Source organism: Pongo abelii, chromosome 10, assembly GCF_028885655.2.
Source record: "Pongo abelii isolate AG06213 chromosome 10, NHGRI_mPonAbe1-v2.0_pri, whole genome shotgun sequence".
Lineage (NCBI taxonomy): Eukaryota > Metazoa > Chordata > Mammalia > Primates > Hominidae > Pongo > Pongo abelii.
The window spans coordinates 115,704,027-115,725,161 of NC_071995.2; the positions used below are offsets into that span (position 1 = coordinate 115,704,027).

Below are 21,135 nucleotides of genomic sequence, written 5' to 3' on the forward strand. Positions count from 1 at the left end.
ATGCCATCCTCCCTCCTAGACCCCAAGGTTTGCTCCAAACCACCTCTGGATATTTGTCCCCACGTAGAAAAAGAGAAGAGACTCTCAAGTGGCACTTTTGCAACCTGTCCCTTAAAAAAAAAAAAAAAGAATCTGAAACAGCAAAATAGAAATCTCTCTTGTCCCCTGGCCTTCCAAGTCTGTCAACAGAATACCACAGCAGCACCAGCAGGAACGCACTTAGCACCAGCAAAATTTTAAGTGAAGCACCAGAGACACAAAAATCCCATTTCTCTTGACGTGACAGTGGGATCTCGCGATCGACCTAGGTAAGTATAGAGGGAGAGGCTAGGATGAGTCAAGAAATGGAGGCATCCCAGACTGCCCCTACACAATTGGCCCCAAGTCCTCACTTTTTTTTTTTCTATCATGCCTTTTGCACTGTTACCTCTTATTCCACCAGCATCTATCCCCAGGCAGTTGGCCGATGCTGGGGCTAATTCCCACCAGTCTTTGCAAATAGTTTCTAAGTACACAGCAGGCATCTCTCTTCTGGCGCCCCAGACATTACAGAATATCAAAGTTCACATCGCAAGGTGCAGAAAAGGAAGGCAACCACGTCCTCAACAAGGCATGCACTGATACGTAATATTCATATTTTTTTATATATAGAGAGCTGTATGTAAATAGCATTGGGGTGTCTGTTTCTGCAGCTGGATTTCCAAAGGGCTTCCCCAGTCCCATTCTGTGTTTCTACGATCGCTCCAGGCACTGTCTTTACTCTCCACTTCCTTCTCGAAGTGCCAACCGCGGCCTTTCAAGCTCTGGGCTCCCCCTCTGGAAAACGGGAACCAGCTTTCTCCAAGGACACAGGGTTTTCACCAACCTGCAGAAATAAAGATTGGTATTTTGGTCAGTGCAGACAGCTGCTGGGGGTGACGTCAGTGCAGTGGGCCTCTGCATGCTCAGCCCCGGATGTCGGGAGGGGGAGCGGGGAGGGGAGAGCTACTGGATGCAAAGCTCTGGTTTTGGAGGAAGGATGCCTCAAAAGCTAGTCTTGGCACTCTTCCCCTTACCAGAATCTCTGTCTATGTAGCAGCCTTCCCCAAATAGACATTTGTGCGTGCACACACACTCCCCTCTCTGCTTTTAGACCTAGATATTTACATAGGCATCTTCAGAGATGTTTTTAAAAAGAAGAATCTAGAGACACATGAACTTTTTGCTTCTCCAAATTCAGAACAGGACCTTCCTCGATTCATTTCATAGACCCAGATTCAAGAGAGAGTTGTAGGGCAGTCTCTGTTCTCTTTTGTTTGTTTGCTCGTTCATTCATCCATTCACTTATTCCTAAGTATGCCAAGTGCCATACTAGGGGCTACAGGTTCAATGACATAATTCTTGTCCTTGAGGGGCTCAGAACCAACAGGGAGATGGGAAGAAATGGATAATGACAGTCCCATGTAAAGAGCATATGCAATCTGGGGAAACGTGGTCTATGGGAGCCCAGAGGAGGCAGCTCGTAAGGGAGACAAAGCAGACTCCTCAGAGAGAGTGGCAGGCCCCTGCTGACTATTGAAGAGTGCCAGGAAACTAACCAAGATAAGAAAATGAGGCATCCTAGGCAGGGCAGAAAAAACAGCCCATACCCAGGAGCATCCACCACAGAACGCACAAAATGTGTGCACAAATGCTCATGGCAGAATTATCCATAATAGCAAAATACGGAAACAACCCAAATGTCCATCAACTGATAGATAAACAAAATGTGGTCTCTCCATACAATGGACTATTAGTCAGCCGTCAAAAAGGAATGAAGTATTGATACGTGAAGATGGATGAACCTTGAAGGCATCATGCTAAGTCAGAGAAGCCAGACACAAAAGGACACATATTGTGTGATTCCATTTATATGAAATGTCCATAACAGGCAGATCTTCTGAGACAAAAAGGAGAATGGTGGTTGCCCAGGCCCGGGGCGGATAGGAGGAATTGGGGAGTGACGCTCATGGGCATGGGGTTTCTTTCAGGGAAACGAAAATATTCCAAAGTTGATTGTGAAGATGGCTGCAAAATTCTATATATACTCCTCATCATTGACTTGTACACCTTAAAAAGGTAGGGTTTTCTGTTTATTTGTTTGTTTGTTTGTTTTTGAGACAAGGTCTCGTTCTGTTGCCCAGGCTGGAGTGCAGTGGTACAATCTCAGCTCACTGCAACCTCTGCCTCTTGGGTTCAAGCGACTCTCCTGCCTCAGCCTCCCAAGTAGCTGGGACTACAGGTGCACGCCATCACGCCCGGCTAATTTTTGTATTTTTAGTAGAGACGGAGTTTTGCCATGTTGGCCAGACTGGTCTTGAACTCCTGACTTCAAGTGATCCACCCACCTCAGCCTCCCAAAGTGCTGTGATTACAGGCATGAGCCACCGTGCCCAGACTTAAAAGGACAGATTTGGTGGCTATAAGTTAGCGGGGGAGATAAGAACGTATCACCCGTTATTCTAAAGCAGGCGGCATAAGAATGAGCATGTGGGTAATACACACCAAGTGATATAGGAGAGAAAGTGGAAGGGAGATCACTTTGTGGCTTCTGGGTTTGAAAAAGTCTGAGATGTTGACTTGTATGAAGTGTACCAGCTGGTACCCTTGACTTCTGGCTTCCTTCTGGGTTTGGCCAACAGGAGGCACTAATGAGAAAGTAACATCAGGTGTTTGTTCCCCAGCTCCCCTCCCACTGGTCAGAGGTTGGCCACAGCCGCTGTCTGGGCTCTGGTACAGTGACACCCTCCTGGGGACTCCAGGTCCCATTCCTTACCCTGGCACCTTCAGGCCAGGGTGGGAATAGCTCCCCTCTATGGCCAAGCCTGCGGTACTGCATTCACTCTCGCTGGTTTCCCAAACCCTGCCCACGCCTTTGCTGTTGAAGCTTTCCTAAATTCTCTTCTGATTACTGAGTTTGGAAACACTTTCTGCCTCTTACTCGGGCCCTAATGGATACATCATCTGACTGCATGAAAGATATGAGTCATAAACACATGGACCCCATAGTCTATGTCAGCTGACAGTCACAAGGATCCAAATCGGTGACTTCAAACCTTTTGCTTTTTCTTTTTTTTTTTTTAAAGAAACTGGGTCTCGTTCTGCCACCCAGGCAGGAGTGCAGTGGCGCCATCATAGCTCACTGCACCCTCGACCTCCTGAGCTCAAGCGATCCTCCCACCTCAGCCTCTAGCTGGGACTACAGGCATGCACCACCACATCTGGCTAATTTATTATTTTTATTTTTTCTTTTAGAGACAGGGTCTTTCTATGTTGCCTAGGCTGGTCTCAAACTCCTGGCCTCAAGCAATCCTCCCACACTGGCCTCCCAAAGTGCTAGGATTACAGGTGTGCACCACCACACCAGGCCAATTCCGCTTCTATCTCATGAGAGCACAAACACAGTAGGAACTCTGCATTGGTATGTAGCCACCATATATTTTCAAAGAATATGGAATTAGCCATCAATCAACTCAATTGATAAATACATTCTAAATTTAGTTTATGAAATCAGCTTTTGTAACCCCTAAACATCTCTGTTGGTGTCTAGCCATAAACCTACAGAATGAAAGTCAGTGTAACCCTGCAGCATTAGCCTAAAATAATTATGCTGCCTTAAGCACAGCTGGGATGGAAGGAGAGACAGGAACGCTTATTAAGTACCTACTATGCTATTGAGTGTGTGGACGTCGTGCTAAGCATGGTTATCTGCACCAGATAAGGCCAGGTGCCTGCTTTAAATTTGCCTCCAGGCTTATTATGGATATGCCATGCCAGAGGCCAGTACTGTAAATGACCAATATCTGGAGGTAAACCAATAGCCTAGAAGTCAGAATGGGGTTACAATCACCAGGGAAGCTTCAGAGCGGACCCGGGATTTGATCAGGGCCTAGAACACACACATATTTTTTCCATATTTGGAAAAAGGAAGCGTGGCTTAGGTGGGGGAAGGGGCTAAACAAGACCAAGGACAGTGATAAGCATGGCACAAACAGGGAAGCATGATGAGCAGGGAACTGTATCAGAAAGTTGTAGGAATTGAGGCCAGGTGCTATGGCTCACGCCTGTAATCCCAGCACTTCAGGAGGCTGAGGAGAGAGGATTGCATAAGCCCAGGAGTTTGGGGCTGCCGTGGGCTATATTTTATATATATAGGGTTTCTTTCTTTCCTTCCTTCCTTCCTTCCTTCCTTTCTTTTTTCTGAGCAGCAAGTAGTAATCGTGCAATTTAAAACTATTTTTAAAACATCCAAGTCCATCAACCCCTGTGAGCCACTGCCCCACCCTTGGGATGTGTTCCCTTAAACTTGGCTCATAAAGAACTTTCTCAGATGCTACCTCACAGCCAAAACTCGTGGCTGAAGTGATTCATGAAATACCTTTGAAAAAATGTCCCTGTTTCCATTTTTCATCCACCATGTGAGGGGAGAAGCGGGCAGAGAGGGAGAACTTGAACCCGCAAGGTCCTGCCTCCCTGGGCTGCAGTGATGTTGTGCCGCTTTGGGTACGGAAGGTGAAAGCTGAAAACCATGAACCCCACTGCAGCATTAGATGGGGCAAGAGGCTTATTCCCTTTTTCTGATGTCAGCAAAGAATTAGGACTCTTGGATTCCCTCCTAAGAGGCCCCAATTTTTAATTAAAAAAAATACCTTGGCCGGGTGTGGTGGCTCTTGCCTGTAATTCCAGCACTTTGAGAGGCCAAGGAGGCCAGAAGGTCGAGACCAGCCTGGGCAACATGGCAAAACCTCATCTCTACTAAACATACAAAAATTAACCAAGTGTGGTAGTGCACACCTGTAATCCCAACTACTCAAGAGGCTGAGGCACGAGAATCTCTTGAACCCAGGAAGTGGAGGTTGCAGTGAGCTGAGATCATGCCTCTGCACTCCATCCTGGGCAACAGAGCCAGACCCTGTCTCAATAAGTAAATAAATACATAAAATTTTAAAAATACCTTTTTTGCCCTTGCTATTTGCACACGTGATAAGTTACAAATTCAAACAGTGGAGAAGAATATAAAAATAAAAGGAAAGCCCCTTCAACCCAACCCTTAAGCCCCACTCCCTTTCCCAGAGGCAGCCAGTGTTACCAGCTGGTTGTGTAGCCTCCCAGAGTATTTTCTGGGCATTTGTAGACGCCATGTCTCTTTTTTGTTCTTTTCCTAACATTATGTTCCCAGAGCCCAGCACGATGCCCAGCATATACTAGGCACTGAATTCATTATCTATTGAGTGAGAGTAAATAAGTGACAAACGAATAAAGATGACAGGCTGGGTGAGGTGGCTCACGCCTGTAATCCCAGCAATTTGGGTGGCTGAGGCAGGTGGATCACCTGAGGTCAGGAGTTTGAGACCAGCCTGGCCAACATGGTGAAACCCCATCTCTACTAAAAATACTAAAATTAGCCAAGTGTGATGGCGCACACCGGTAATCCCAGCTAGTCAGGAGGCTGAGACAGGAGAATCACTTAAACCCGGGAGGCAGAGGTTGCAGTGAACTGAGGTGATATCACTGTACTCCAGCCTGGGGGAGAGAGCAAGACTTCATCTCAAAAAAAAAAAGCAGTTTCTCAGATCTTTGGTTTCAGCAGGTTGATTTTGACCAAGGAGTTTCAATGGTACCAATCATCCTAGTCCCTAAGGCTTGAAGGAAAGACTGGGCATGGTGGCATGTGTCCCTAATCCCTGCTACTTAGGTGGCTGAGGCAGGAGGATTGCTTGAGCCCAGGAGTTCAAGACCAGCCTGGGCAATATAGCAAGACCCTGTCTCAAAAAAAAAAAAAAAGACTTGGAGGAGAAGCTCTCCATGCAGAATCCTCTTGAAAAGAAGATTGCTCCAGTCCATTTTATCCCTTAAATCTCCATCTGTATAGTTCATGTCGGCCAGGTAGGAAGCTGGGTGCACAGGAGACTGTGGAAAGGAAGCTGGAAGGAAGAGGCCATTTGGCAGCCTCTGGAAGAGGTATTTGCTCTCCTTGGCCCAGCCCTCTTCTATCAGTGAACAGTTATCAATGCTATCAGCTACTAGATAGTGATTACCTAAAGGCTATGAAGAGAGACCTGAGCTCCTACCCACTAGGAACTTACGGCAGGTGGACCTTGGAAGCCCAACTTGCTTGACTTTCAGAAGGGTAAGCAGTGAGAGTTGGGAAGTAGCTCAGCTCAGCACAGAATCAACACCAAAACAAACAAACAAAAAATACAGACTCTTCTTAAAGCAAACTGTGGCCTGTAAGACAATGTTGCCCATGTCCCATGTCCCACATGTTATACTATGCACATTCTTTGACCTAACAATTTCTCTTTCAGGAACTTCACTTTTTGTTTGCAAAGCTGTCCAAATATGAATGTCCCCTGCCAGGCACAGTGGCTCACACCTGTAATCCCAGCACTTTGGGAGGCCAAAATGGGAGAATCACTTGAGCCCAGGAGTTCCAGACCAGCCTGGGCCACATAATGAGACTCCATCTGCACATATACAAAAAAAAATTTTTTTTTTTTAAGATGGAGTTTCGCAATTATTGCGCAGGCTGGAGTGCAAATAGCGCAATCTTGGCTCACTGCAACCTCCGCCACCCTGGTTCAAGCTGTTCTCCGGCCTCAGCCTCCCAAGTAGCTGGGATTACAAGCATGCACCACCACGCCCCACTATTTTTTTGGTATTTTTAGTAGAGATGGGGTTTCACCATGTTGGCCAGGCTGGTGTTGAACTCCTGACCTCAGGTGATCCACCTGCCTTGGCCTCCCAAAGTGCTGAGATTACAGGCGTGAGCCACTGCGCCCGGCCACAAAAAATTTTTAATTAGCCAATTGTGGTGGCGCACATCTATAGTCCCAGCTACTCAGGAGGCTGAGGTAGGAAGATCACATAAGCTCAGGAGTTTAAGTTACAGTGGGCTATGATCATGCCACTGCACATCAGCCTGGGTGACACAGAAAGACCCTGTTTCCAAAACAACAAAAAAAGTTCCTAACAACCTTGTTTACCCTACCAGAAAACAGGAAATAATGCAAATGTTCCCAAGGAAGTGACCATATAAGGAAATCCTGGTTCATCCAAGCAACAGAACATCATGCAGCCATTAAAAAGGATGAGGAAAACCTTTGCGTGTTGACATGGGAAGATCTCAACCACCTATTTTTAGTGAGGAAAAAGCAGGTTACAAAACAGCATGAACAGTATGAGCTCATATATTTAAAATAGGATGCGTGTGTGGGTGTCTATGCATCAAGGGAAGAGCATAGGGGGCTCCCTGAAATCAGGGGTCACGAACTGAAATGCACTGGACCCAGTAAAGGTACCCAGGAGGGGCTGGGGACACTGGAGTGTTTTTGTGCTTTCTAACGGGGTTTCTGACATTCATCTCCAGCCTGTTTCTGCCACATGGGAATACATGTGTTAGAATACATTGTTCGATCTTTTCATTTTTCAAGAAAAATTGGAAATACAGACTTCTACCTGAAAATGACTGATTTTTTTTTTTTTTTTTTTTTTTTTTTTTTTGGATGGGATCTCACTTTGTTGCCCAGGCTGGTCTCGAACTGCTGGGCTCAAGTGATCCTCCTGCCCCAGCTTCCTGAGTAATGAGCACTACAGGCACATGCCACCACACCTGGCTAAAATGCCTGACTTTTAAGTGTTGGGGGAAAACCACACAGGTCACACAGAACTCAACTGCAAGCCAAATTCAGCTAGGAGACCACCCATCTTCACCCTGCCCGAGATACTCAGACACTCTTACTATCACCTGGCATTTAAGCTCGCCTCATCTTAACCCTCAGCAGCTATCTCTGGGCCCCAGGTTCTCCATCAGTACAATGACGGAGATGGGTTAGATGTCTCTAATGTCCTGTCTGGCTCTGGCTATGTTTCCAGAACACAGACCCTTTTGGCTCACAGATCTTTTGAGAATTGGATCCAAATTATGTTTTCTGTCCCAAGCAGGGGAAAGCAGAAGAGGAGGATGAAATCAGCCAATGTTATTAGCTTGATTACTGGGTGTTCACAAATTTCCTGAGGCCTCCCCTACATTCATTCATTCATACATTCATTCATTCACCAGTTAGTGAATGTCACCATGGCCGGGTGCTGGGATACAGTAATGGGCAAAATAGGCATGGCGGTTTGCATCTTTCTGGGACCTGAAGGCCAGTGTTGCCCGGGCTGGGAAGCCCTGATCTAGTGGTTCTCCCAGCCCTGTCAGAGTGGCCTAAGTAGGCCCTTGGTGAGTCCCAGACTGGGGAAGGCAGGATTAAAGCAGATAGCAACTGCCTTAAGCAAAAGGCTCAGAACGTTCTGAGACCTCCCACCCATACCATAAAGATGGGCCCATGGACTAAACTTCTTCTTTTTCTTTCTTTTTTTTTAAAGACAGGGTTTTTAAAAACAGCCTGTTGTCCAGGCTGGAGTGCAGTGGCACAATCATAGCTCACTGCAGACTTGACCTCCTGGGCTCAAGCGATCCTCCCACCTCAGCCTCCTGAGTAACTGGGACTACAGGTGTGTGCCACAATGCCTGGCTAATTTTTGTATTTTTTTTTTTTTAATAGAGGTAAGAAGATATCGCCATGTTGGCCAGGCTGGTCTTGAACTCCTGACCTCAAGTGCTCTACCCACCTTGGTCCCCCAAAGTGCTGGGATTACAGGTGTGAGCCACCGCACCCAGCCTATGGACTCAATTTTACACCAAATAAGAACAACACATAGCATAGGCTTTCATTCACCATTTTCTGAACACCAGTGACATGCCTTGTACTGCACTGGAGTAGATTATAGCATGCTTCCTTCATGCTAGGAGCTCATTATGGAGATAAAACAGAATTGGTTCTCCAAGCCACTCACATGTAGAGGGGGCTGAATCTGTGCCAGCCGCTTTATACACAGCGCTCCTCCAGTGCAGATGCTATTATTCTTCCCATTTTACAGGTGAGGAAACCAAGGCTCAGAAGGTAATGGGATCGGCCTAAGGTCACACAACTGGCAAATGGGAGATGGAGAAAGTGATGTGAAAGTCGGCCTGACTCCAAAATTCATGTCCCTTTCCATGAAGCTTCCCTCCCTCAGCATAAAGTATTAGTGAGGAAGATAAACAGTTACCAGAGTTAAATTTTCTGAATCAAGCTTTAGGCTTTTTGGTCTACCAACAGTCTCAAATATTCTAAGTCTGAGCTATCTTTGAAAAATGGTACCTTGGCCAGGTGTGGTGGCTCACACCTGTAATCTCAGCACTCTGGGAGGCCAAGGCAGGCATATCTGGGTCACTTGAGGTCAGGAGTTAGAGCACCAAACGGGCCAACATGGTGAAACCCCTTCTCTACTAAAAATACAAAAATTAGCTGGGCGTGGTGACGGGCACCTTGCAATCCCAGCTACTAGGGAGGCTGAGGCAGAAGAATCGCTTGAACCCGGGAGGCAGGGGTTGCAGTGAGCCAAGATGGTGCCACTGCGCTCCAGCCTGGGCAACAGAGCGAGACTCCACCTAAAAAAAACACACAAAAAGAAAACAGAAAATGGTACCTCTTCTTGAATCCATTCCAGTAACTCAGACACATCCCCACTCCTGGAAGACCTCCCTCTCCACCCAGGCAAGCCACTTTGTCCTAGTTTCTCTAGCATCAGTGTGTTAGCATTTTACAGGATTTATTAAGTACCATGTGCCAGCTCCAAGAATATTAGATGAACATGATTCCTGCCCCCAGGATGATAGGTACAGCCAGGCAGACAGAGAAGATTTCCACATTAGTGACATTACTGAGACTTTGAACCTTTCCCTGAAGTGGAGACAGGCATGCTAGGCGTCATCCACACTCCCACACTGGCTAGAGGTGTGGTCCATGAAGAACAGTCCACAGCAAGGCAACAGAGATTCAGCTGAGGCCAGTCACAGCCAGCTCAAAAGCCAACAGACACCTGACATATAAAGGCCAGTGACATGGGCTGGGCGCAGTGGCTCATGCTTGGAATCTCAGCACTTTGGAAGGCCAAGGCAGGAAGACTGCTTGAGCCCAGGAGTTCCAGGCCAGACTGGGCAACATAGCAAGACCCCATCTCTAAAAAAAAGTAAAAAATTAGTGGCACACACCAGTAGCCTCAGCTACTGCAGAGGCAAAGGTGGGAGGATCACTTGAGCCCAGGTTGAGGCTGCAGTGAGCTCTGATTGTGCCACTGCACCCCAGCCTGGGCAACAGAGAGACCCTGTCTCAAATAAGTAAATAAAAGCCAAGGACATGAATGAGACATGGGAGCCAACAGCAGTGTTTCCAGATCTTGACATGATTTTATGCTCCAGACAGCCTTTATAATACAAGAATGCTAACTATGTTTTTTGTTTGTATTTGAGACAGAGTCTTGCTCTGTCGCTCAAGCTGGAGTGCAATGGCGTGATCTCAGCTCACTGCAACCTCTGCCTCCTGGGTTCAAGTGATTCTCGTGCCTCAGCCTCCCAGGTAGCTGGGATTAGAGGCACACGCCACCATGCCCAGCTAATTTTTGGTTTGGTTTGGTTGGGTTGGGTTGGGTTGGGTTGGGTTGGGTTGGGTTGGGGTTGGGGTTGGGGTTGAGGTTGGGTTGGGTTGGGTTTGGTTTGGTTTTGTTTTAGTAGAAGCGAGGTTTCACCATGTTGTCCAGGCTGGTGTTAAACTCCTGACCTCAGGAGCTCTACCCACCTTGGCCCCCTAAAGTGCTGGGATTACAGGTGTGAGCCACCACACCCAGCCAAAAGAATGCTAAATATGTTTTGATATCAAACTTCCATTTGAGAGCATTAAAAACATTTTTTTTTTTAGACGGAGTTTCTCTCTGTCACCCAGGCTGAAGTTCAGTGGCACAATCTCAGCTCACTGCAACCTCCACCTCCCAAATTCAAGTGATTCTCTTGCCTCAGCCTCCCGAGTAACTGGGACTATAGGCATATGCCACCACACCAGGCTAATTTGTTTCTATTTTTAGTAGAGATGGGGTTTCACCATGTTGGTCAGGCTGGTCTTGAACTCCTGACCTCAAATGATCTGCCCACCTCAGCCTCCCAAAGTGCTGGGATTACAAGCATGAGCCACTGTGCCCAGCCAAAAAAAAAAATTTATTATTATTATTATTTTTTGAGACAGGGTCTTGCTCTGTCACCCAGGCTGGAGTGCGGTGGCGTGATCACAGCTCACTGCAGCCTCAACCTCCCTGGGCTCAAGCGATCCTCCCATCTCAGCCTCCCAAGTAGCAGGACTACAGATGCAAGCCACCAAGCTTGGTTAATTTTTCTTTTTTCTTTTTTTAGTAAAGATTGGGTCTCACTTTGTTGCCCAGGCTAGTATTGAACTCCTGGCTTCAAGCAATCCTCTCACCTGTGAGCATTAAAAAAGTTTTTTTTCATTAGTTCTTTTTTTTTTTTTTTTTTTCTTTGAGATGGGGGTCTCATTCTGTTGTCTGCCCAGGCTGGAGTACTGTAGCTCACTGCAGCTTCGAACTCTTGGGCTCAAGTGACTTCACAATGATGGATGGGGAATGTAAATGATGGACTAACCAAATAAAGCAATACTAACCAACTTCTAAGCGTGGTGGCTCACACCTGTAATCCCAGCACTTTGGGAGGCCAAGGCAGGCGGATCACAAGGTCAGGAGTTCGAGACCAGGATGGCCAATGTAGTGAAACTCCGTCTCTACTAAATATACAAAAATTAAGCCAGGTGTGGTGGCAGGCACCTGTAATCCCAGCTACTCAGGAGGCTGAGGCAGGAGAATCTCTTGAACCCGGGAGATGGAGGTTGCAGTGAGATTGCGCCATTGCACTCCAGCCCAGGTGACAGTATGAGACTCATCTCAAAACAAACAAACAAAACAAACAAACAAACAGAAAAAAGTGTCTCATAGAAAAATATTAAAATGTTGAACAAACGCCTGTGATATATGGAAAAGGTCAGGTTACAGATAATATATTTATAGTGATTCCAAGTCCTAAAGTACCTATCCAGCCAGGAATGGTGGTGCACGCCTATAATCCCAACACTTTGGAAAACCGAGGCAGGAGGTCTTGAGCTCAGTAGTTCAAGACCAGCCTGGGCAACATAGCAAAACCCTGTCTCTACAAAAAATGCAAAAATTAGCCAGGTGTGGTAGCGTGCACCTGTAGTCTCAGCTACTCAGAAGGCTGAGGTGGGAGAGTCGCTTGAGCCCAGGAGGTTGAGGCTGCAGTGAGCTATGATCCTGCTACTGCACTCCAGCCTGGGTGACAGCGTAAGACCCCGTCTCAAAAAAACAAAGAGAGAGAGAGACAGAGATAGAGAGAGACAGGAAGAAGGAAGGAAGGAAGGAAGGAAAGAAGGAAGGGAGGGAGGGAGGGAGGGACGGAAAGAAAGAAAAAGAGAAAGAAAGGAAGAAAGAAAGAAGGAAAGAGAAATGGCAGAAAGAAAGAAAGAAAATCACATCACTAAAGGGTCAAATCTAATGTAATGGAAAAGTAGAAAGGCTTAGAATCTGTCTGGTCTTTACATGGGAAAGGACTGCAATCTTCTGCTACTCAGACCTTCTGCTCAAAGCTGAACCTCCTTTCTCCAGAGGCAAGACAACAATTTTCTTTTTCATTTTTTGTTTTGATTTGTTTTGTTTTGAGACAGGGTCTCATTATGTCACCCAGGACGGAGTGCAGTGGCACAATCATAGCTCACTGCAGCCACAAAATCCTGGCTCAAGCAATCATCTTGCCTCAGCCTCCCCAGTAGCTGGGACTACAGGCACATGCCACCACGCCTGACTACAATTTTCTTTTATTCAGCATTTTCCAAATAGTTGCCAATGAACTTGTAATATTTTTTGTCATCAAGAAAAAGTTATTTATTTTTCTGAGACAGGGTCTCATTCTCTTATCCAGCCTGTAGTACAGTGGTAGGATTACAGCTCACTATAGCCTCAGTCTCCTGGGCTCAAGCAATCCTCCTACCTCAGCCTCCCGAGTAGTTGGTAACACAGGTGTGGACCACCATACCTCGCTAATTTCTTATTTTTTGTAGAGATGGGGTCTTACTATGTTGCCCAGGTTAGTCTCAAGTTCCTGGGCTCAAGCAATCTTCCCACCTCAGCCTCCCCAAGTGCTGGGACTACAGGCATGAGCCACCACATCCAGCTACTTTTTAAAAAAAGTAATATTATATCAAGTTCCCCAGAGCAATTAAATTCCACCCTGCCCAAGTCTCTGGCCCATGGAGCAAAGTTTCAGTGTGGGAAAGCTCTGTGGAAAGCAGCCATCTTGAATAAGCCAGTTGCCTCCCCACAAGAAGAGGAAGGAGCTTTCTTCTTGCCTGGCCAACCAGCAGTCATAAAAGGATGCATCCTACTGATGTGGGCTAAATCAGAAATCCCCCACCCAACAGCAGGGGCACCAGTTTAGGGCAGGAAAGGAGAGGGGAGCCATTGCTGAGTTGAATGGTGAGAGTTCTAAGGGTGATGGAAACCCACTTGATGTCCACAATGTTCCCCTGGCACTGAGGGGAGTGGGCATGAGTGAGTTGGTTCAGGGATCAGGACCTCTCAGACCTTGGCAGGAGGTGAACTGGTTTACTTCTACTAAGAGGTGAGGGCAGGGGCAAAGCCTGGGTCTCCTGTCTCTGAAAGAGTCTGGGGTCACCTGAGGGCTGCGGTTGGGACTCATTCATCTCTGCATCCCTTCACCTGGGCACCCAGCCCTGGCACCAAGCTACACTGCTTGTTTTTCTTTCCTGAAATGTACTATGCAGTCTTACCTCCAGGCCACTGGACTTGGCTCTCTCTCTTCCCAAAACACCTTTCTGGCATGTCTTCGTATAGCTGGCTCCTTTCTGTCATTCAAATCCGCTATTCCCCTGGTTCCTCTTCAGAGTGGCCTGCCTTCCCTCATCACCACAGGTGAGGAGTCCCTGGGGCACTCTCTATTGTGTTACCTTTGTGTATTACCTTCAGAGCCCTGAGCAGTTTCTGAAATTATCTCTGTGTTAGATTGCATAATCCAAAGGTGGCCACTATAATATCTCCCAATCCACATGCTATTCCAGAACCTCACCACTCCCCCATGAGGTGGAGTCTAATTCTGCCCCACCTTGAATCTGCATCAGCTTGTGACTTGCTTCTGACCAAAGTGACTTTGGAAGCTGGGACAGAAAAAGCAAAGCAGCTTCCACCTAGTTCCCCGGGATACTTGCTTTTGGAGCTCTCAGTCACTGTGTCAGAATCCGGCTGCCATGCTGTGAGGAAGCCCAAGCCACACGAAGAGGCTGAGTATAGCTGCTCCAATTGACAGCCCCAGCTGACTCCCAGTATTAACAGCCAGACATATAAATAAGGTTGCCTCCCCACCCATGACTCCAGTCCCCAGCCATCCTGAAGCAGAGACAAGTCACCCCCACTAATGCCCTGACCAAATTCCTAACCCACAGAATGTGTGAGCATGGTCAAATACGTCTGCCTTCCATATAGGTGAGTTCCACATCCATGGATTCAACCAACCCCAGATCAAAACTAGTGGAAAAAAAAAATTTAAAAATAACATAACGAGTTTTAAAAACACACATAAAAACAATACAGTATAATTAGTTACATAGCATTTACATTGTATTGGGTATTATAAGTAATCTAAAGATGATTTAAAGCACACAGTGTGTGGGTTACATGCAAACACTACACCATTTTATATCAAGGACTTGGCATCCTTGGATTTTGGGATCCAAAATGGGATCCTGGAACCACTCCCCCCCAGAGACAGAGGGATGGCTCTAGTTGTTTGAAGCAAAACTTAGTAGTTTTGGAGTAATTTGTGACACAAAAGTAGTAACAAGAACAATATTTACTTATTGTCCATCTCTTCCCACTAAATTGTGAGCTCCATGAAAGCAGGGAACTCTTAAGTCTTGGTCCTTCCTGTATCCACAGTGCCCTATACACAGAAGGTACTCAATAATTAGCAGTTGTATAAGTGGAAGAACCTGAATTTGGGAAACAATAGCGACTATGTTGCATAGTTTCTTTTTTTTATTTTATTTTATTTTTTTTTGTGACAGAGTCTCACTCATTCTGTTGCCCAGGCTGGAGTAGAGTGGCGCGATCTCGGCTCACTGCAATCTCCGCCTCCTGAGTTCATGCAATTCTCCTGCCTCAGCCTCCCGAGTAGCTGGGACTACAGGCACACACCATCATGCCTGGCTAATTTTTGTATTTTTAGTGGAGACAGGATTTCACCACATTGGCCAGGCAGGTCTCGAACTCCTGACCTCAAGTGATCCACCCGCCTCAGCCTCTCAATGTGCTGGGATTACTACAGGTGTGAGCCAGCATACCCGGCTGATGTTGCATAGTTTCTGATTCATTTAACACAGCACATAGTTATTGTACACCTACTATGTGTCAAGCAAATCGCCAGGGACTAGAGACACTGTGGGTTAGCTTTCTGTTCCTGTGAAATCCTATCACAGGGACACTAGTGAGGACCACCAAAGAAACGGAAGCCCCCTCCCCATCTCTCGTTATCTGCCTGTCTAAAAGGCTGACTTTTCAAAAACTCTAGAGTTATGATTGCCAAATCCAGCCAGCCAACATCTGGGGGTATATTTAATTATCCCCGGGTGTGGCTCTTTTCCATCCACAGCTCAGTCACTTGTACTCTGGCCTCTCACTAGGCGAGCGGATGACTCCAGACAGGGACCATGTGGCAGGAAGGCTGCCTGGTTCTGCACATCTGGCCCCTTCCCGGGGGGTTCCTCCCCAACAGCTGTCCTCCTCGGGCTCCCTCGCCAAGCAGAAGGCCAAGCTTTCAACCTCTAAAAGTAATTCTGGCAGGGGTGCTGCGACCTGGGAGGGAGGCCTGCGGGATGCGCCTCCAGGTTTAACCACTTAATCCCCAAAGTACCTGCCAAGAACCAGTTAGCATGTCTGGCTGGCGGGCCAGGCCGTCATTAATTCATTAAAGCAGGCTCCCGCTGGCCCATTATCTTCCTTGCCACTGACCACGTCGCCTTATGGGCCTGCGGAGTCCCCCTCTCTCCCCTTCCCCTGCTCCCAAGGCAGGATTCTACCCAGCCCTGGCCCCGACTCCCAGGCAGATTCCTCGGCTCCATTCTCTCTCCCTCCCTGCCCCCGCCCCAGGCACGCTTCTCCCTCCCTCCCTCCCACGCCTCCACCAGCCAGCGCTCACCATAAAGCGTCTTTTGTTCCCTCTCTCCTGTATCTTCGAGTATTGACTGGTTAAATCATACCCATCCTCCTCCAGGCCTCCCCAGCCTCAGAGGAGCCTCCCCTGGGGCTCTGGAAGAAAGGGAATTTCACTTGTGCAGGAATTCACTGTGCACCAACCCGGTCTGCTTATTGCCCCTATCTCCTCTTCCCCTGCAAGTCATGGGGTGGGGGGCGCTGTGTGCCCTCAAAGACAGAAGCTCCAATTCCACTGGGGATCACTTAGGTGGATGCTCTCTGCCTCAGCTTCCCCTTTGAATTAAAAGGAATGACACTGACCATTTCATGACATCCCCTGTTGAGTGAAGTTAAGAGACAGACACCGCACTGGACTTTTTTGAGACAAGAGTCTCACTCTGTCACCTAGGCTGGAGTGCAATGGTGCTATCTCAGCTTACTGCAACCTCTGCCTCTGGGACTCAAGTGATCCTCCCACCTCAGCCTCTCGAGTAGCTGAGAATACAGGTGCACACCACCACGCCCAGCTTTTTTTTTTTTCTTTTTTTTTTTTTTTTTTTGGTATAGACAAGTTTTCACCATGTTGCCCAGGCTGGTCTTGAACTCCTGGGCTCAAGTGATCCACCCACCTTGGCCTCCCAAAGAGCTGGGATTCCAGGACTGAACCACTGGCCCAGCCTGCACTGGACACTTTAAATGAATGTTCTCTTCTCATTCTCCCAATAACCCTAGAAGGATACAGCTCCAGTTTACAGATAAAGGTGCAGAGGTAATGGTTCTTTCTCAAGGTCATGCTGTCAGCAAATGGCTGGACACTTAAGAGTCCCTTAACCATTATTCTCTCCTGACCCTTCCGGCACTGATCTCCCAGGAGGGCAGGTAGGAGTGGTGTGGAATGGCCCGCAATAATAATGGTAAAATGTTGACTACCTTGGGAAAGAATGAGAGTAAATGCACAATAATAATCATGATGGTTCACATGTATATCCACTGTTCTAGAGCTTTCCATGTATGAATTCATTTAACCCCCTTAATAATGTGCCTATGCACTAAGTACTATTATTGACCCCATTTTACATATGGGAAAACTGAGTCTTGGGTTTTTGTTTGTTTTTTTTTTAAAGGATGACTTCTGAGAAAAGTATTGCTGGCTCGCAGTAGAGACTCAAAACAAGTATGCTGGATAAATATATGTGTATATACACACACACACATATATGTGTATATACACACACACACATATATGTGTATATACACACACACATATATGTGTATATACACACACATATGTGTATATACACACACACATATGTGTGTATATGTTTTAAATTATTATTGAGGTGGAGTCTCGCTCTGTTGCCCAGGCTGGAGTGCAGTGGTATGATCTCGGCTCTTCTTGGCTGACTTCTTGGCTGACTGCAACCTCCGCCTCCCAGGTTCAAGCGATTCTCCTGCCTCAGCCTCCGGAGTAGCCAGGATTACAGGTGTGCACCATCATGCCTAGCTAATTTTTGTATTTTAGTAGAGATGGGGTTTCACCATGTTGGCCATGCTGGTCTCAAACTCCTGACCTCAGGTGATCCACCTGCCTTGGCCTCCCAAAGTGCTGGAATTACAGGTGTGAGCCACCCTGCCTGGCCTGTATGTTGAAAATATTGATTCTGCATATAGCAGAGCACACCCTTAAAACCTACGGGAATTGAAAGTGGTAGTTCCCACCCTATATGGCTGGCACAGGCCTCCCTCAAACACCCAAGGTACAGCTGTGAACATTCCCCTTTCTCTATTACGGTAGGGAAAGTGGAGAGCACCCCACATCCAGCATAGAACGCAAGACTGTCTTCCTCCAGTGATTTTTCTTTCCCCTTTACTTAACTTACCAGAGCTGGGAAAAAATGGGTTTCCCCAAATTAAACCAAAAGCACAAGAAAGGCCGGAGAGGCTGGTATTCTGAGGTCAGATGTAGGCTGCAGGGAGAGAACTTGATCAGGGCCAGTGCAGGGAGCCCGAGCACGGAGAACTCGGCCTGGGAGCGCAGGAAGGCGGGTGGTGAGCAATTCTACGGGTGTCCCGAGGATATGAGGGGCGGTGCTGGAGGGAAGCCGAGCGGGACATCGTGAGGTCAGGGCGCCAGAGGCTGCAGAACCCTGGAGGCCTCTGGAGAACGCCAGAGGCTGCAGGGGACGCCCGGGCGGGACAAGGCAGGTAGAAGAACCCAGAGGTGTGGGAAGAGGGTGTCTCAGAGTCAGCGCGCAGCACGGAAGTAACTCTGGGGTAGAAGCCGAGGGGGGGCGGGGGAAATAAACTCCACAGAGACAATAACCTGCTGCTGACCCCCAACACCGACTCAAAACAGCGAAACTCCTGGCCGCCGCCCTCCCCTGCAGCGCAGGCCCCAGTTACCCAACTCCTCCGCTGCGCTCCGGCGCAGAGCGGCGCACTCTGCCCGCCCCGCCCGCAGCCTCCCTTTCCAGGCCCCGGGAACATTCCCACCCCGACATTCACACACCGGCAAACAGGAACACACAGTCAGGCTCCGGCCCGGAGTCCTCGGCCTCCCGGGAGGGGCACCCGACATCCCGCACGCCTGGTCCCGGGAGGGGAGAGCTTTTCCAATCTCCTGGACGACAGAACCAGAGAAAGCCGTGTCCCAGCCCTCTCTCCACAGTTCTATTTGATTTTACTCCCTTCCTCTCTTTCCTTCTCATTCACTTTTCAATTGTCTTGCAACTCGTTTTCCAGGTAGTTTCTCTTTTTCTCTATCCTCCCCAAACTTCTTGTCCCTCCCCAACTCGTCGCTTGTTTTTTCTCTCCCTCTTCACCCACTTTTTTTCTGCCTCTTCCCAAATTCCACGCTTTGGGCTTCGCGTCTGTCGCTCAACTTCCTTTTTCTGCACCCCGCGATCCATCCAAAATGTTCTTCCTGTCTCTGGAATTGGGCAGCCTCAGCCTGGCCCCTTTCAGTCGCGGGAGCCCCTGGCCTCTCCAACAGGAGAGGGAGAAGGTAGGGAGAAGTGGATGGGACCCCCGGCGCCCGGGAGCCGGGCAGAGAGAGCCCCGAAGCGCGCACTTCTCTTCGCCAGCGCCCAGGCTGCGCGGGCCCACGCGACATCTGTCGTCTGCGGTCCCGGCTCACACCCCGCGCACCCCCGCAGCTCCCTGGGCGCTGCCACCCCCCACGCTCCGGCTGCCGCCTTTCCCCGCGGGCGCAGACGCTCGGGCCTCGCCTTCAGGCGCCGCTCCAACTTCCCAGGGTGTCTGCGGCGCGCGGCGGGGCTCGGCGGCGGGGACCTAAGGGCGGCTGGCTATGTCACCTTCGAGCTTCACCTTCCGGCCCTAGACCCATCTATGGTGGGCTCAGCCTAATTCTCTCTCCCTCATTCTCTGCAGCGCTCCTCGCTACTCCAGGATCCAGAGTAGTAAGATGATGCTTACGCTGTGTGCTTCCTCAAAGCGCCTAGCACAGTGCCAGGCGCACAGCTAGGGCATAATGTTTCCCCCACCCCAAGAGCCTAGTACCTTCCTCCCACTGATACCAACCACACTAGGCGCTCAGTACCCTCTTCCCGTCCTAAGTTCTCAACACATGACCTCCCTAAACAGTGCCCAACACCCCGAAGGAGCTCAATAAATGTTCCTTCCTTAAGGCTTCCCATTGGAGTTTCCCTGAAAGCCCCCTATTCCAGCCCACTCCGAGGGCGTCTCCTTCCCATCGCAGCTACAACCGTCTGGGGAGAAGGAAGCCAAACTCCTAAACAGGACACCTCACTCGAGAAGGAGCGAAGTTGGCAGGGCAGAGGAAAACTGCAAATGCGCGGAGCTTGGGAAGAAAGATTGGGCCAGCCAGAAACCTGGAAGGGGAGGAAGTCTCGAGATGCGCTTGGGGTGCCAGATAATGGGGATCAGAGATTGGAGAAGTGACACTTAGGGACAAGAGGTTGGGAGCAAAGGTGATGGAGACGGGGGCGACTTAGGAACGGCAAGAGGCTTGGAAGGGGACCGGGGACCTTTCTTGGAAGTGCGATAGATTTTAAGTATCTGGCGTGGCTTACAACTATATTCCCATAGCAAGCACACTTTTTACTTGCATTGTGTGTTTATTTGTGGGGCTGGTGGGGATTATGGAGGCTGAAGTCCTCCGCAAGCCACTGAGCTATAAGTGAGTAGCAAGATGCGCTTAAGGACTCGCAGAGATGGGGGCAGAAACGGTGGACCTTACACTTGGAAGGAAAAACTGGGACTGGGTAGAAGAGGAGAGGTGGAGATGCTTGCAAGAGAAGAGAACGGAGGAAGAAGGAGAAGGGAAAAGAAGAAAGCCAAACTTGCCACTCTCCCGCTCCCGGGCCAGCCCAGCGTCTCCAGTGCCCAGCTGCCGCGCCCTGGCTCTCGCTCGCTCGCTCGCTCGCTCGCTCGCGTACCTGTTGCTCGCTCCGGCTGGGTCTCGGCTCCGGCCCCACCAAGAAGCCCGGCGTTCCTACAAGTTCCGCCTGCCGAGCAGCCAGGCCGCCAGCGCCGCCACCTGCGCGGCCGCGCACAGCCAGGGCCAGTAGGTTGGGAGCGCGCTGGGCGCCGGCGCCCTCCGGCTCCGCGCGCGGCGCCGCCACATGGTGCGCTGGTGCAGCTCGTCGCCTAGCGCCTTGAGCCGGGCGGCGGTGAGCTGCGCGGCGGACGAGCGCAGCCCCAGGCGACCCGCGCTGCAGGCGCACACGGCCGGGGGGCCGCGGTCGCGGTGCAGGGGACACGGGCACATGACCGCTGGCCTCGCTCCCGCCCCGCGCTCGGGCCACCCCTCGCCTCCTCTCCCTCCGGCCTCTGCGCCCGCTGCCGCCGCGCTCCAGCCGCCGGGGGCCTCCCCTGGACACCAAGTTTCTCCTTGTGTTGTGCGTTTGTTGTGCTGACGGCGCTATTATTAATTAAAGTGTCACATGGTGGAGGGGGGCGGGGAGGGGGGTTACATCATCCGGCCCCCGGGGG

The 21,135-nt window shown here is 49.2% G+C and overlaps 1 protein-coding gene across 1 annotated transcript; it reads right to left on the reverse strand.

Moving 5' to 3' along the window:
• Positions 1–371: 371 nt before the first annotated feature.
• HRK (harakiri, BCL2 interacting protein) lies at positions 372–21,046 on the reverse strand. The gene is made up of 2 exons (XM_054527660.2): positions 20,580–21,046; positions 372–865 (listed from the first exon to the last, which is right to left on the reverse strand). Exon 1 carries the CDS (start codon positions 20,909–20,911, stop codon positions 20,636–20,638), a length of 276 nt encoding a protein of 91 aa, XP_054383635.1. The 5' UTR covers positions 20,912–21,046; the 3' UTR covers positions 372–865; positions 20,580–20,635.
• Positions 21,047–21,135: the final 89 nt, after the last annotated feature.